Genomic DNA, 15,975 nt, shown 5'->3' on the forward strand with positions numbered 1-15,975 from the left:
TTCACATAGAACCGGGACAGTGTAGCTGTTCTTCCAAGAAAGAAGTCAAAGTTGCTTTTATTTGCTTCTTTAGTGAAGCTGGACAAAATTCCACCATGACAAGTATTCAGAAGGAAAATGCAAGGAACCCCAAACCCGAGATAGCATTTAACTTACTTCAGGACACCCTGATTTGCCCACACACCAAACAAACCAGAAGTGAACCCAACCCCACAGACAACGGATCTGCTATTCAGGTGAATTGATGCCAGTTAGGATGTAGCAGTCCAAAAGATGCAGTTCACTGTGTAAATTACCAGCACTCACTGCTGTTGTAAGACATGCAGTCCTAGATAGCTCAAGGCAGACTTAAATGAGAATTAATGAAAGGAACAGTGGAAAAAAAATAAATGTGGACTAGAAAGAGACAGTTGGGACAACAGAAGATTAATAGGGAAGTTAATCCCACATTCCCATGAGGGTGCAGTGCCCTATCACAACTGGAAGGGCAGGGCAAGGTCAACCACCTGCACTCCTGACGCCGGCGTGTCTTCCCTTCCCCGCTTCCCTGCCTGAGAGCACCAATGCAACCGCCCATTTTCGGTATCAACCGGCTTGCTGAAAATTACTTGCCAGTATTACACCTGCGTTTGCCAAATCATCGTACACAGTATGTCAGTGCAGTCCTTCAGTGGTATTGCCAAGACAGCTGTGTTTTGGTTGGTTCCTCAGATTTTAAGTTCAGCTCGTTTTTACTAATAGCTTATATATGAAGAAGTAAGCGGGCCTTTCTTTAGCTGGAACAACTGAATTTAGCTGGCTCAAAGCCAACGTGCAACTTTGCACTACCAGGTCAAGGTTTTTAACTTCAAACTGACCACAGATTTGACCAACAAACTGTTGACATGTATCTCACTGAACATGAAGTCAAGACACAGCTCTGGAAGAATCATGGCCAGCTTCCCAACTGGAAGTGAATAAAACCAGCTTTTATTAAGATTTTAATAAAGAAATGTATGAGTTTCCTGGCTTTAGAAAGCTATGACTTGCCTGTAACTCCTTGCTCACTTACAATACACACTTTGGCATGCAAAGAGTAGCAATCCCTGACTTTGTCAGGATTTTTGGGGCGCTTTTTGTTGTTTTAGAGGATTAATGTAGGGTATAAACATTATTCTGACTCATGATGTTTGGAGGCAATTCTGTCTCCGCCTTCGAGGGACAAACTGAGCTAACTAGAAGAGCATGTTTCAGAGAAGAATTAAATGCTCTTTCTTCAGCAAGCACAGACATTTGCACACTGCTCTGCTTCTCAGAAGGCCAGGAGTCATAAGCAAAGCTGTCCACACTACACACAGTCATCTGCTGCACCCTCCTAAACCACCAACTACTGCTAATACTTAGTTTTAGATTAGGACTCACCTGAAAGCATCCAGACCCTTGAACAGAAAATATTAAGTAAACCACGCTGCTCTCCCAAAAGGCTCCATTCAGTTTCCCTTCATTACTTGGCGTAGTGGACCATATTCCCTTCTGTTGAGAAATATCAATGTTTTGCAAGTTGCTACTTTTCATTATAAAGTACCGAACTGGCCTATTTTGTCTTGGTGAAGGAGATCTGCAACCCTGGAAAAAATAAATTAAATTAATAAATACAACAAAATAAACCAGGCTTTATTTCTGAAGCTTTACACACACGAACATAGAAATCCTTGACTGTGCTCCTCCCTTCCTCCTCCAGATTCTGGAAGAAACGTAAAATCAGCTGGTCCTGTCTGAAATGGCTTTAAAATGTATCCGACGTCTATTTTACATTTTGAAAGCACTTCTCAATAATTCCTCCGTGAGGGGCCGAAAACAAGTAGAGCAGAATAGGAGTAAAAAGTAGAGTGATTAATTACAATTTCTTTAAGTCTGACACGCCTTGAGATGGCGCCAAAATTAATCATCCTAGACTGCAGCCTACAGCAGACCACTCCCATTTCTACCTTCGGAAACACGTTTTCTTCCTTTTACACTGGCTCAACCTAAAAGCTGAAAAACTCAAGAGGAATTACTAAATCCTCCAGTGAGTCCGTGAGGTTTCCTTTCAGTGATCTGTTTAGTATCACTGCAGTTTACCATTCAAGTATATGGGGACAATTATGACAATAAGCTCGTTAAACGTGTGCTTTGTTAAAATAACCCTCACAAAAAACCCCAAGCAGTCATAATAAGGCAGGTAACACAGATAACACAATATTTCAAGAGAATCTGTATCAATGGATGCTGTTACAGAAACAGAAAGGCAGAATCCAAAAAACTTCAGAAGTGTGTGTACAATGTACTAATTCAGTTGAAAAAAATTAATACACCTTCACCGTTTATTAGAAAAAAAAAAAAATCTCATTTTTTTACTTTGGATAGCTTTACCTCAGCAGTCCACAAATACTATCTTTGCTGTATTAAACTAGCGTAACAAGGATATTTAGTCTAGATTTTAAGTTCCAGAAGGAAGTATTATGCAGCTGTTATAAATGAAAAGTTAAGTCAGGTTGCTAATTTAGCAGTAAAATGCCTAATTGTTGCAGAATGGTATCAGCAAGACATCCCTTTACTTTCGAAGAGCAGGGTGGTACTTTGGAGAACTCTACCTTTGCAGATACTGGAGAAGAAGGACTAGCACAGGGGCTGGGACAGCTACCGCTGTCTGCAGGCTTCACTGAGGACTGAGCTGATCTGTCATCTGAGGATCGTTTGGAGAGCAAAATGTCTTTTTCTTTGTACTTCTTTGGCTGGTGGAGTGCAGGAGATGTAGATTTCACTGAAACTCTAAAAAGGACATGCCTTGAGTTTCACGAGCACTCACTGAACAATTTACATACATACCTGTCAGCCTACTGCATGGCCACGTGTATTACAGCAACTACAACATATATTAAACACTAACTAAAACCCCATACCGGTCATGCATTGTTTTTTAACGCTACTGCTAAACCTCGTCTGCTACTTCTCAAAGATCACAATTCATGGACAATATTCCTGACTGCTCTCTCAAACAGCAGGCCCATGTATGAAATACTTCTCAGTGAAACTACAATGCAGCATAGGACAGTATCACACCTTTCAACTGCTACTTCCACTATTTCCACCTCCTTATTACTAGCAGAAATTTAAGTGATGCTTGCATACATAAATTGCAACCTACAGTGTCTAGAAGACTTCAACATCTTACTTTTCAGCACTAGAGGAGTCAGAGAATTCAGTTTCTGTTGAGCTTTTTCTGCTGTTGGTTGACTTCCATGTAGATGCCAAAGGAAGCTCTTCGCAAGTCACAGGTCTCGGTCTCTGGCCAATTCCTGAAGGCTGCTGCAGACCTGCAGACTGTTCTTCAGCACTCAGAACAGCTGTAATTGCTCTTACAGTTGTTTCATCAACTTGAGACCACGGTTTAGAAGGAGCTCGCATACGACGCAGGAACAAACTGTGCCACTTCTGCCTGAGTTGCAACAGCATCCCAGCAGCCTGTAATGAATTCCAATTCTGTTACAGACTGATGAAAATTACATCAGGCAGGTGAGAGTACCCTACTCTTTCCTATCAGGCAGCACCTCGCATTCCAGTGAGAACAAGGTCCAAACTGAAAGGCAAGACCAAGGTCCTGGGGAGGGGGAATAACTCTTACTTGAAGTAAGATGTTAATTTACTTTCTTTTCCTTGGACGCAAGGTAATTTTTGGAACATTTCCTTTAGCTCTGTACTAAACTTTACACTGTATTGCAAATCCACAGATTTTTTTTTCCTTTTTATCTTTCTAGAAAACCCACTTTTTTCATGCTTTATGCCCTTCCTATCAAATCAATCTGTACTCATGCACTCTTGAGTCATACCTGAGGGAAAAGAGCTCTAAGTGACATTTTTCTTACACAGACTTCTGCTCAAATGCAATGACTAAATTCAGAAGACTAGAGTCTAATTCCCATGTTATCAGAAATGCTTCCATTGAAAAAAAATTTTTAAAAATCACTCTTCTGGACATGTCTAGGACAGACAGCATTATTATTAGAGCTGGTAAGTTCCAGTGTTTCATGATCCATAAACTACCTCCTACCACAGCCACAGCTCTTCAATGACCTAAAGCCTTCTGTTTTCAAAGAGGTTTTTATTTCTCCTTCCGAAATCTGATAGCAACTTTCTTTCAGCAGCTCCAGCTTCAAGTGCTCCTTTTTCGATCCGATGCTCTCAGAGAAAGAAAAACACAGTATGCCAATGTGACTGTTCTCTCAGCTCCTGTTCAGATTTTGGCTATCCCAGCTCATGCTGTGGCCTGATGGAGCACCACACAGGCAGGACAGGAGGCCAGAAAGAGCAAAAGGGCCATTATGCAGCCACTGTCACGTGCAGCCTGCTGTCCCCTGCAGCCCTTATCTTTTGTCTGGCAGACTCTTCAGAATGTGCTCACTTGTGGAAACAGACAAAACTGCCAAGCTCAGACACATAAAACATCATATTGCCCAGAAAGTTTCTGAAGCAGATCCAACAGCATCTGGACTGCTGAGGCTTTCCTGCTCCTTCATGTGAGAGACAGGACACCCACACCATGATGGAGGAAGAGGGATGAGCACTCTCACTGTTGGATTAGGTGACCAATTATTTTTTGTCTTTTTGCTCATAGGTACAAGATTTGAAAGGTATGGGTGGTAGGTTACGAAACCTTGCGACTTGCACGTTGAATACGTGAATTCACGTGACAACTCTGGGCCAAAGGGGATTGAAGCCCTTTAACTCTTGATGGGCTAAATCACAGAGTACTTAGTTTGACAGACCCCAACGGACCATGGCATTCTTAGAGAAAATTCTTGGCTACTCAAATGTTACAAAAAACCTTTTTACATCTTTTTATAATCCTTCTACATGAAGCAAACACAGGAGTGAATTCTTACGTACTTCAGGGTCCAGTTTGAGATGAAGCCATTCATCCAGCTTCAGTAGTGCCAGATCAGCAGTTGTTTTGTCCTCCATCTCACTGTCACTGCTATCATTAGATACCCCTCCCCCTGAATTAAAGAGAAAAGGTGCATTAGCATTTCTGTATTATTTCTACTTATATACAAAAACTTGAACACTACCGTATTACCAGCAATAAATATTTTTCCTTCTAAAATTGACTTTACAATGTAAACTGTTGTAAAACTACTTCTTCTTTTCTGCAAATACACTGCAGAGTCTTTGCTCCAGATAGGAGCAGTCAAGTAGCCAGACCTGCTGAAGATCCTACTGTGTAAAAACCTGTACTGACGCGGTCTGACTCAACTCATGTACCTTCACCAGTATTCACGAGCCACAATCCAGCTGCTGCCCAAAGCTGTTTCTAAAACCACACGTGGCTCTATTTCCTAGTAAAAGAGCAGATTTTTTTACTAGATTACTAGATAAAGACCTAGTAAGAAAAAAAAAAAAAAAAAATTATAGATACGTATGGCTATTAATTAGGAATCCTTATTTCCTAGAGTGCAATTCAATCAGCATGAACACTATTCTAAGGTCAACAGTTTAAAAGCAAGACAGAAAAGCTTCAAAAATAAGTTGGACTTTCAGTTTGATTCAACCTATGAGAACCAGCAGCAGTTATTTTTGCTTCCATTCCTACAGCACTCTATTTAAATAAAGAAAAAAAAGGAAATTTCTATATATTCTCCATTACTTCTAGTTAGCAGCACAGCTAATTGACATTAGAAATTATCAGTGGAAAATATCTTGAAAATGCATGTGTCGGCTAGAAGCAGTATGTCTTTTTTGCCATACTGATTGTTTCTAAATTATTCAGTTTGAATAATCTGGTCTGAAGTATCAAATAAAGCAGTCTGCAGAAAAAGAAAACACATGCTACACTTCTCAGTACTAGTATTATCATCAGACATTGTGGCTGCATTCTCTCCTTACAAACTGCACTGCAGTTTCTGAGACCCCAGAACTGTGTCAATTATGGATATGGATCTGTAAGGAATCCCAAAACTGAGACATTTGTTACAGAACCTACAAACTATTCCTGAATAGCTACAGGAATCATTACACTGTTATTTCAGAAGTCGCCAATATATGCATTAAAAATGATTGAAAAAGAAGCTTTGCACACCACACACTGGTGTATGCCAATAGAAACATTCCAAATCCACACTCCAGTGTACCTCGGAAGGCTGAAGATGCCTGCAAGGCGTTACTTGGCAGTCTGGCTGGTCCACAGAAGAGGGACACGGTGACAGGTGTCACAACAGAGCAGCACCTGATGTTTGCTGTCTTGCGAGCTCTCGTCATTTCGTCATAGATAAGCCAGTCTGTAGGGAGGGCCTGGATGGCTGCAGCTTGTCCATCTGCTGGGGGAACCTGTGCAAGAGCAGGTAAGACTGGGCTATTATACCCTCTACCTGTAGTTAACATACATTTTAATATCTTTCTGATTTTATCCAGAGACATTGTGGATGCCTCAACCTGGCAGTGTTCAAGGCCAGGCTGCGTGGGGCTCTGAGCAAGCTGGACTAGTGGAAGGTGTCCCTGCCCATGGCAGGGGGTTGGAATCAGATAAGCTTTAAGGTCCCTTCCAACCCAAACCGTTCTATGATTCTGTATCTTTAGAAAGAAATACGTATATAATTATATACGTATATAATACATACATATCATATACATACATAAAAATTAAAATAAATAAAAATATACATGCAAATAAAAAAGCATGAGAGAATTCAACCAGATGCACAAATTATCCTACCACCATGAAACAAAACACTTAGCTTTAAAAAGAGATGTTAAAGAAGAAAAGTTTCAGAGCAGAACTTCTTGCTTTTAAGAGCAGGGATCATTATATCTTTACAACAATTTTACAGCTAGGGGTGGTTTTTTGTCATTTTGCCTCGTTCCATCTAGAGAAAGGACTAATTGAAACAATGGAAAAATGAACCAACTCCAATTCTACCAACTGGTAGGAAAAGTATTTTCTAAAGCTGCAGTGTTTAATGCCCTTGCTGCTTTTAAAGTACTGACAACCAGGAAAAGACGTTTCTAAAACATCTGATAGATTCTAGTGCTCTATTTTGTGAACTATAAATTCCAAGTGATTTTACCTTTTTATACTGAGATTGACCAAGAACAGAGGTAGGATGAAATCGCACTTTCTTCTCCTTTGGTTCAGTCAACACCAGGCTTTCTCTGTCTACGTGCACAAGATTGGGATACATCCCGGCCACTAAGGCAGCTTTAATTACAGCCCAGTTCTCAGAGTTAGTATTAACATCTCTAATATCAGCCACTCCTCTGGCTCTCACAAAACCTGTCAGAAGAACAGGACAAAACGGTGCCACGTTAGCTTGTGTTTGGTTCCCAAAAGGAATTTGAAAACAAAGGTGAAATAAACTACTAATTTGTTGCAATTTTCACCACTGCCAACCTTAACAGCATCAAGAAGAAACCATTACACTGAAATCCCTCCCGATAACGGGTTGTAGACTAACACAGCATACAATTATTTTCTACAATACAAAGACATTTCCTACGGGAATAATTTACTAAAACATAATGACCCAAAGAAATTCATCTCGACACTGAAATGCAGTGCCATGTGGAGATGAGGATGCCTTCGGTTAGATCAGCCACACTTCCTCATCTACACCATACCCTGCATCAACGTGTACGTGAAGGTCTGATTCAAATTAAGTAAGAAAAATGACACCAGTGAACATTATTTCTGTTACAATTTCTATAGGCTGGACTTTAAAACGAGGTTAAAATTTCTCCCAAGCTATTTACCCGAGGCTCTAAGCTGGCCGAGCAGCTGTGTTCTCATTCCTACGATGATTTCCATCGTGGCTTGGGATAGGAAGTTCTTTTCACAGAAGGCTCTCTCCCAGCCATCACCGCGCGCCTTCTGCCACGCCTGAAAACGTTTTTTACATTTGCCTATCAGTCTGACTAGCTAAAACTAAAAAAATGCATTTTAAAAAAATTACATTTATGTCAATAAAATGAAGGCAAAACCCACTCTGGAAGTAAACGCATCAAACTAGATTTTTTTTCTGTTCAGGAATTAGATTCTCTTTACCTATTCACTCCAGTGATCATTACGTCAAGTTAAAATGATTAATTCAATAAAGATCATTACATTAAGATCATGATTTGAAGTTATCAGTGTAGCAGGATGTAAAGAGCCACACTGTTGGCACATGGCTGGAACGCTCACAATCTTGTAAGGTTTGGAAACATCAACAAAACATACCACAGAAAGTGTTCCCTCACACATTGATGAGTCCAATACACAGGAAAGCCACTAGGCAAAAGTAACGTCTTCTCCAAGGCCTTAATCACAGTCCACCACTCTACATCCAAGTTGACTGGTACATTATTTGCCTTGATGGGTGATCTCCTGTGATGAGTACTCTCTGAAATGAAATCCTACCTGGAAAGCCCTGAGCAGGGCCATGTGGTCACTGAACGTCCCTGCAGCAAAACGCTTCCTGCACAGCATGGCTGCACGCTTTTGGGAGGCCAGCGTGGGCAGCACAAAAGGGTCTTGGCAGGCAAGAGCACAGGCAATGGTCAGAACAGGATCCAGGCACTTCAGCACAACTGCATACAACACCATTTTACCCAGGTGTGGCTCTACAGGTAATTCAGTGAGGTGGTAACCAAGCTCAGTGAGATCTTCCCAAGGGTCCATGGCATCTATGGTCTGTTTATAAACAAACAAACAAACAAAGGAGAGGGGGACAGGGACAGTGGACAAAATCAGTTTACAGTGAAAGCAGAAAGGATGTGAATACTGGACATTAACGAGACTTGCTCCCAAACACTAAAACAGCAAGTCCAACTATTAACAGAGACGACTTTGAATCACTCTCTTCCCCGACATGGAAAAACACATCCCCACACACAAAATGAAAACAGACAATAAACAAGAACTCAAAACATCCTGAAGTAATTAAAAACAGCTTCAGTACAAACAGAAGTCAGTAAGATAGGCTGCTACACCACAAATATGGAATCAAACGAAATTCCCACCTAAACCTATTCCTTTCCTGACCTTAAGCATGTGCACAGCATTTCTGACAGCTACAGCAGGCGGAGGATCAGGAGCTTTCATAAGGAAGTCTACAACTGGACAATTTATTGGAGCCAGAAGCTTTGTGTATAAACAAATCTCCTGCAAGTTCAAAGGCAGAAGAAAAAAGGTCACTAAGACTTGGAAACAAACCCAACACACCATTTTTTGCAATTAATAGTATGGTTTGATGACATTAAATTTTTTAAAGTTACAATTTCAAACTGAACATGCACCTGAAGTGGCATTCTTAGAAGTTCTGGAGACTGAAATTCCAACATATTCTGAAATCGGAGCCTGCTGAAGAGACGAAAACAGACTCCAGGCTGACAGCGCCCAGCCCTTGAAAATAAAGTATGGGAAGTTGTGAAAATTAGGATTTTTTTCTAAAAACAAAACCAACCAACCAAAAGCCAACAAACAGACACAGAAACTTAGAAAGGAAAAGCAGAAGCAGTTCTGTGAAGAAGGTGTTGCTAAGGGTAAGTCACACACAGAGTGTGAGTTTTCCAAGCGCGGATTATTTCTGATGGCATGGAAATTTTTTATTGTAATTTTAACCCAACACTGAGAAATCTGGAGAAACAAAACCAAGGCTCATCTAAGTAAAGGCTGTGGGTTTTTTGCTAACCTAAGACCAGTCCAAATCTCAATCATCCTTTGCTGTAAGGAATCTAAGCTGCAAACTTCGTTTCTTCCCTGTGCATCCCCCAAACAGAAGTTACTCTTGGAGTAAAAGGTAGAATAAAGATTAAATAACTTGTGACTGAAGGGACAGAGACAGCAAATTCTCACATTCACACACAAATACTCGACGCTTAATGCCAACAGAATTGATGAAACAGGCATTTGTTGCTACAAAACTTCCAAGCCCTCACCCACAGTGTTGGGAAGAATACGATCATGGCCTGTTAAGTCATGGATAGTTTGGAGAAAGTGAAATAGGCAGTCCTCTGCCCAAAGACAAGGTGTGAAAACAGGTGGACACTGTGACTGCTGGTGCTACGTGGGAGAAAGAGGAAGGAGAACAAATTAATGTAGAGGAATTCCTTGTGGAACAGGGGCATGAGATGCCCCAGGAGAGCTTGGGCATCCCAGGGCTGTTGCAGAAGTACCCCTGACGGGGCCTCAGGCTGAAGATAGGCTTGCAAGGCACCTGCTAGCTGGCAGCCTTGAACAGCCTTGGCAAAAGGTATACACTGGTCAGCTCCCCCGCTGCTTAGAGGCTTTCTCATGGGAAAGGGGCGTGAACTTTGAAAAAGTATAACTTGGTGAAGGCAAACAATAAAAGGGGAGCACGATGCTCAAATCGTATCGGTGTTCGTGTCGTGTCTCAGGCTGGCTCTCCTGCACCCGGGACACCCCCCCCCCCCCCGCTAAAAATTAATGGGGTCGGAAAACAACCTAGACCTTTGGGAAATGCCTGAGCATCACTTTTCTACAACTTGGGAGATGATTCCAAGGAAATACATGCTGACCCCTACTCATCTGCAGAGAACGAGTGCTGGCCATTGTCCAACACGACACTGGACTAGGCTAGAAACAGTTATTATCTTGTGTGCTTTATTCTTAACACACAGGACGGTGGAGATCTGCGAAATAAGAACCATTACGAGGCATTTATTACCTGCCTTTTCTCTGGATAGCACTGGCTTTTGAAATCCACCCCATTCTTAGCACTGTAACACGGCTCAGTGCATCAAAAGACTTCTATAAAAACAAAGAAAGGAACGTAAGCCCAAGACTGAACAGGGCACATGAAATAGAAGTTACTAGTTATTTAGATTACCAACAGAAGTTCTCTAAAAAGTATGACATAGTAATATATACAGCAGCTTCTGGCACAAAGATATCTTCTCAGTTTCACGTGAATTTATGATGGTACCTCCTTTGCAGTATCTTTGTGCTACACAGTTTTCGAAATTAAACTTTTTCTAGTCAACAGGTAATTGCAAGTCAGTAAAAGATACGTCAGGTCTGCGTTCTGAAATATCACAAAGCAAGCAAAAATACATTATTATACCAAATAAAGTTTTCCTCTTTATCTCACTTGGAAATTACCTCCTTATTTTCCTAGACTTGATGTAAAATTACCAAAAGAAATTGTATTATAAGAACTTCAGAAATTTGGTGTGTGTATATCCCCTACGAAATCCAACTCCATTTTCAAAGCCATACACTAGGTCTTAAATTGCCTCGTTCTGTTATCTCACTTTTCTTGAGCAAGTAACTTAGGAATAGGCATGCAACACACCCAAGAAAGTGCTTAAAAGCTTAAGGGGCTCTTTTTGGACTTGATACAATAGTAGGACAAAAGGAACTCCCGGTGTCCTCCAAGTCTCAGGAAGGTGGTGGTCTAAACGGAGGACTTGTTTTAAAAATCAAACCAAAATACTAAATTACAAAAAAAAAAAAAAAAAAAAAAAAAAAAAAAAAAAAAAATCCATCAACACTTCAACCTACGTTAGTTTTTACAGGGCTTTTAGACAGCTAGCTATTTACAGTATTTGTCATGGATGTTGAAACTTCTCAGTGAGGTCTGTTGCCTGACAGGCACGAGCTCTCAGCCTACTGATAAGTTAAAAAAAAAAGTTCTCCAAAATTTATGCACCGTGTGTTTTAGAATGGCACTAGGAAGTTCACTTCCCAAAGACAATTTAAGGCAGCCGTACCTCTTTCACCTTGCCTGAGTCAATGACAAATACAACATCACTGACTGTTACGCTGGTTTCTGCAATATTAGTAGAAAGAATCTGCAATGAAAAAAACAACCAAACAACCAAAACTATAGTAACTGTGAAAGCAAAGGCAAAATAGATCACTGTCGCATCTGACCGAGTCCTCTGATACTTGCAATTTTGCGGACGCCAGAAGGTGGAGTTTCAAGCACTTTTTTCTGATCCAAAGTCTGCACACTCGAATGAAGCATGAAAACTTGGTATCTAATGCAAGACAAAAAGCACGTTTTAAGGATCCTTTAAAGAAGCAATGGAAAGCCACAGAAACTAAAGATTTTACCTGGGAGCATTATCAGCAAATCTCTTGTCATCAAAAAGAATGCGGTCCCTCAGGCTCACTATCTCATCATATCCAGGAAGAAATATTAAAACGGCTCCTAAAGAAGGAAGTGGGTTTGCAGAGTTAAACAGAAGATTCAAACATATGTCAGCGCCACGTAGACCAGCACTTGGAAGGTTTTAACTTTTGGGGATTTCCAAAGAGCGAGCAGGATTCATCAGAAGCACAACAATTCACTGGGAGTGTGGGTATTTACCTACCCGCATCGCAGCTACGACAGATGGTGTGGAGTAAGTGCATGATCAGATCCAGATCCACTTTTTCATCATCGAAGCTGTGATGATAAGCTGTCAGTAGCTCTCTGTCCTCTGCACTAAGGTCACTACCACTTTTTTGGACCAGGGAACTTTCATCCAGATTTCCAAATCCGAATGAAGCACTGTAATAAAAAAATACGCAGAAGGCTGTTCCCTTCAGGTTTGCATTCAGCCATCAGCTCAAACTTAGATCAAGACCAACATGACCACCGGTCTTGAATTTTAATTTTTAAGTGTAGCAGAAGAGAATCACAGTACTAGTACTGTTCACTGACTTAAATGTTAACCCAACAAAGCATGCAACTTCAATTTTTAGTGTTAACTTTAGTTTTCTTAAACTTCATTGAGACACAACCGTAAGGGAATGAAAGTCTGAAGACATTCCTCGTTTATCCGTTCACGGAAAAATATTTAAAAGATACGTATTTTCCAAAAATTTCCCACTAGCAGAAACTACACAAAGAGAAATTATAATAATGTAACCTTTACAAAACACTACCTCAACTCTGATAGCTGTAAGTTAATCAAAGAAGCATTCTTGAATGGCCTAGTGGACACGTTACTTCGATAAAGTTTCTTTACTATGTCTATTGTGTATCAACAACACACAGATAAAAACACGTGACAGATTTGTTTCCAAACTAAGCATGTGAAGATAAAATGGTTCATAGTATAGAATCAGCAAGCTGTGCTAACCTAAACAACATGACACTGACGACAAACGTTTTTGTTCTTTGTTTTTGAAATATTCCTATTCTCAAAAAAAAGGTATTGCTATTTAGCCCAGATTTTGAAGCGTAAAAAGCTAAAACCTCTTCTGATTAAAAGAACACATACCTCAAATCTCCTTTCACCACAACTCCTTCTGCAAAGCAGTTACAGCTTACCTGTAGGATTCCAACAGATCAACAACCTCTGTCTGTCCAAAGCGCCTAGCCCAGTCCACAGCCGTCCTGAAAGAGTGGCACAAGTATTCTTACCAGATTTTCCACTTCAAAAGACGAGTATGAATAGCACATCATGCGAGGAGACAGCTGACACCACACTTTTGTGTCCATTTTTGTATTGCTAGCAATGCTGTTATTGCTAGATCTGCAACTTCCCACTCTGAAGTGCATGAACGCGCGTAACAGCGACCCGATTTTCAGGTAACTCAGTTCCTTACCACACAAGAGTGTCAGTTTTACACAGGAGTACAACACAAACACACGCACAGGGAAATGTGGAACAAGGAACAGTGTGCCATTCCTTTAAAAAGCCCGCACCAGTGTGCAGAGATCAGACCTGCCTGTTTGCAGCACCCTTTAAGTCATCCCAAAAAGTCACACCCCAGGTGTTTTTCATCAAAATGTGGGAAAATACTGGGCTATTTCATGTCTTTCAGAAGTTGTCCTCCTCGCAGTGCAGTTCACTGGTTTACCTTTAAACTGCATTCCTTCCCAAGTTTTTCAAGTGTTGGTACCAAATATCAGAGCCCTGGAATCCTAATTCTTAGCCTTCCATACTACCATTACTTACTGTACTTCCTGTTTATAGGAAGACACCCTTCATGGCCACAAAACTTGAGTCTTTACAGATTCACAGATATTTTTACATGCTACAGCATATTTAGAAACATAAGACAAAGATCTTCTTACACAGGTAACTCCATGAAAATAGTAAGAATCACCAAACATTCTGGTGGAATTCAGCAGATTACAGTCTTTCCACTAACCAGTGTCTTAAATAAGACATACTGAAACCAAGCTTATAGCCCATAATCAAGACCGTGTAATTAAGAATTCCATGTAGAATTTACAGAAAACAATGTGCTTCAACAGAAGTTAGAAACGGTTTAGGCTGTCAAAATCTATAGCTCTTACAGCAGTCTGGTAAGTTAGCAAATTAATTCAGATGTTACAGAATTTTCTTTCTCTCTCCTATATTGACAAATAAATCTATCTTTTGGTTTCTCTGTTTGTTTTTTACCAGCCATTGGATGATTTGCAGTGGATACTTGCTCCCATACTGATCAGCAGTTCTACTTGACTCAAAAAGCCTCTCCCTGAAGAAACCATCAGAGCAGTCGCGCCGGTCTCACTGTGCTTATAATCAACTGAGAAGTGGAAAAAAAAAAAAAAAAAAAAAAAAAAAAAAAAAAAAAAATCAGCAAACCCAATAGAAATGTTTTTTGGTTTTTTTTTTTCAAAATATTCTACAAATACTGCTTTCAAATTCCAGCCCAAAGAGAATTTGTTTCCTCACTCATCTCTGCAGTCAGTTCATGGGAATCCCACATTGTTTTAGAAGCACACTTCTGCCAATACTTCGAAACAACAACAATGAACTAAACAACTCATTAATTCTGCTAGCCCTATTCATTTTTTCAGTAGGCATCAGAATGCAAAAGTAACAACATTTGAAACTGAAGATGAAAGTAGCCATAGAAATTTAAATAAATTTGTGGTTGCTTTTTTGTTATGTAATAACATACAAAACTTACCACTGACATTTTCAGTTAAAATTAGATGGAACACCTGAGCAAAGGAATCAATATCTTTATGCAACCAGATGTCAGACAGACAGGAATCCATTTCTTTTACTATCCACGGTTCAAGGCAATTCACATCTTTTTCAGTCTGATGAGAAAAAACAACACTGAAAGATGAATCTCTTCCAAGAGGTGTCTTTATTCTCACACATTACCCACAAAGAATTTGAACAGTTAAGTTTTCCCAGCAGCAATCAGAAATCCACCACTCAGGCATCAGTTAAAGCACTGACTGTGTCCTATGCAAGGACTCACACAGGGGCAGTCGAGCCATCTGATCTGAGGAAAAGCTGCGTACCACCACCGTAACCGAAAAGCCCACTTCAGCCAGAGCAGCTCGTCCTAGTAAAGCGACCCTTAAAACGCGTTAATACCTGAGAGCCTACGGCGCTTCAGGTAACACACTTTAAACGGCTAGTAATGGAACACAAATACAAACTTCTCTTGCAACAAAAGGAAAAACTTACCAGTTGATTAAATACTGTGTCACCACCATCATCCAACCGACTGTACTCTTCATTTGCCCTTGGAACTGATTTTTGTCTCCGACATGCCAGTTTGTTGGTGTTTTCTTGAGCGGAACACCACTCAGCAAGAGTGGTTTTCTGTTTCTCTTCTAGAATGCAAAGTATTTCCCAAGAAATTTTTAGAGTCATCCTTATTATCCATTGTTTTCTATTAAAAAATAATTACAGCAGCTCAAAGTTTTACCTATTCAGCTTCATTTAATCTAGAATGCTGCTACAGTCCAACATAAATGATGTGTTTAAGGGTACCCAAAGGGCACCACTGCAAACAAGTGCTGTGAGAACCAGGTAAAACCCACCATTTTGGTGTTTAACCCCCTAAGCCTCCATTATTCCAAATTACTGCAGTCAAAGGAGCTTCCTAAGGAATTACCTTCTACACAATCTCAGCCCAGATCTTTCTCCAGAAGTGGAATTCTGGAGACAAGTCATACAGCCCCTGCACGTAACAACTCATTTTTGTATGCAAGTGGAAGAAACAGTAGAAGACACCAGCGTCTTAACTGAGCTTTTCTATCCACAGGGATCAGAGCT

General features: G+C 40.4%; 1 protein-coding gene across 1 annotated transcript in view; it reads right to left on the reverse strand.

The window, feature by feature from the left end:
• LOC309585344 (3'-5' RNA helicase YTHDC2-like) overlaps window positions 1-15,975 on the reverse strand; it is a gene marked incomplete at its 3' end in the record, with an annotated part of 28,650 nt that overhangs the window by 1,763 nt on the left and 10,912 nt on the right. The window contains exons 9-27 of the mRNA XM_082302007.1: window positions 15,382-15,530; window positions 14,867-15,002; window positions 14,353-14,479; window positions 13,272-13,337; window positions 12,328-12,506; window positions 12,068-12,164; window positions 11,904-11,991; window positions 11,722-11,802; window positions 10,677-10,759; window positions 9,286-9,391; window positions 9,032-9,151; window positions 8,408-8,680; window positions 7,762-7,888; window positions 7,080-7,285; window positions 6,147-6,342; window positions 4,906-5,015; window positions 3,194-3,483; window positions 2,613-2,790; window positions 1,402-1,605 (exon numbers count right to left, since the gene is read on the reverse strand). Coding sequence (XP_082158133.1) covers window positions 1,402-1,605; window positions 2,613-2,790; window positions 3,194-3,483; window positions 4,906-5,015; window positions 6,147-6,342; window positions 7,080-7,285; window positions 7,762-7,888; window positions 8,408-8,680; window positions 9,032-9,151; window positions 9,286-9,391; window positions 10,677-10,759; window positions 11,722-11,802; window positions 11,904-11,991; window positions 12,068-12,164; window positions 12,328-12,506; window positions 13,272-13,337; window positions 14,353-14,479; window positions 14,867-15,002; window positions 15,382-15,530 — 2,816 coding nt within the window. The remainder of the gene's footprint in view (window positions 1-1,401; window positions 1,606-2,612; window positions 2,791-3,193; window positions 3,484-4,905; window positions 5,016-6,146; window positions 6,343-7,079; window positions 7,286-7,761; window positions 7,889-8,407; window positions 8,681-9,031; window positions 9,152-9,285; window positions 9,392-10,676; window positions 10,760-11,721; window positions 11,803-11,903; window positions 11,992-12,067; window positions 12,165-12,327; window positions 12,507-13,271; window positions 13,338-14,352; window positions 14,480-14,866; window positions 15,003-15,381; window positions 15,531-15,975) is intronic.

Source organism: Coloeus monedula (assembly GCF_965178545.1).
Source record: "Coloeus monedula genome assembly, chromosome: Z".
Lineage (NCBI taxonomy): Eukaryota > Metazoa > Chordata > Aves > Passeriformes > Corvidae > Coloeus > Coloeus monedula.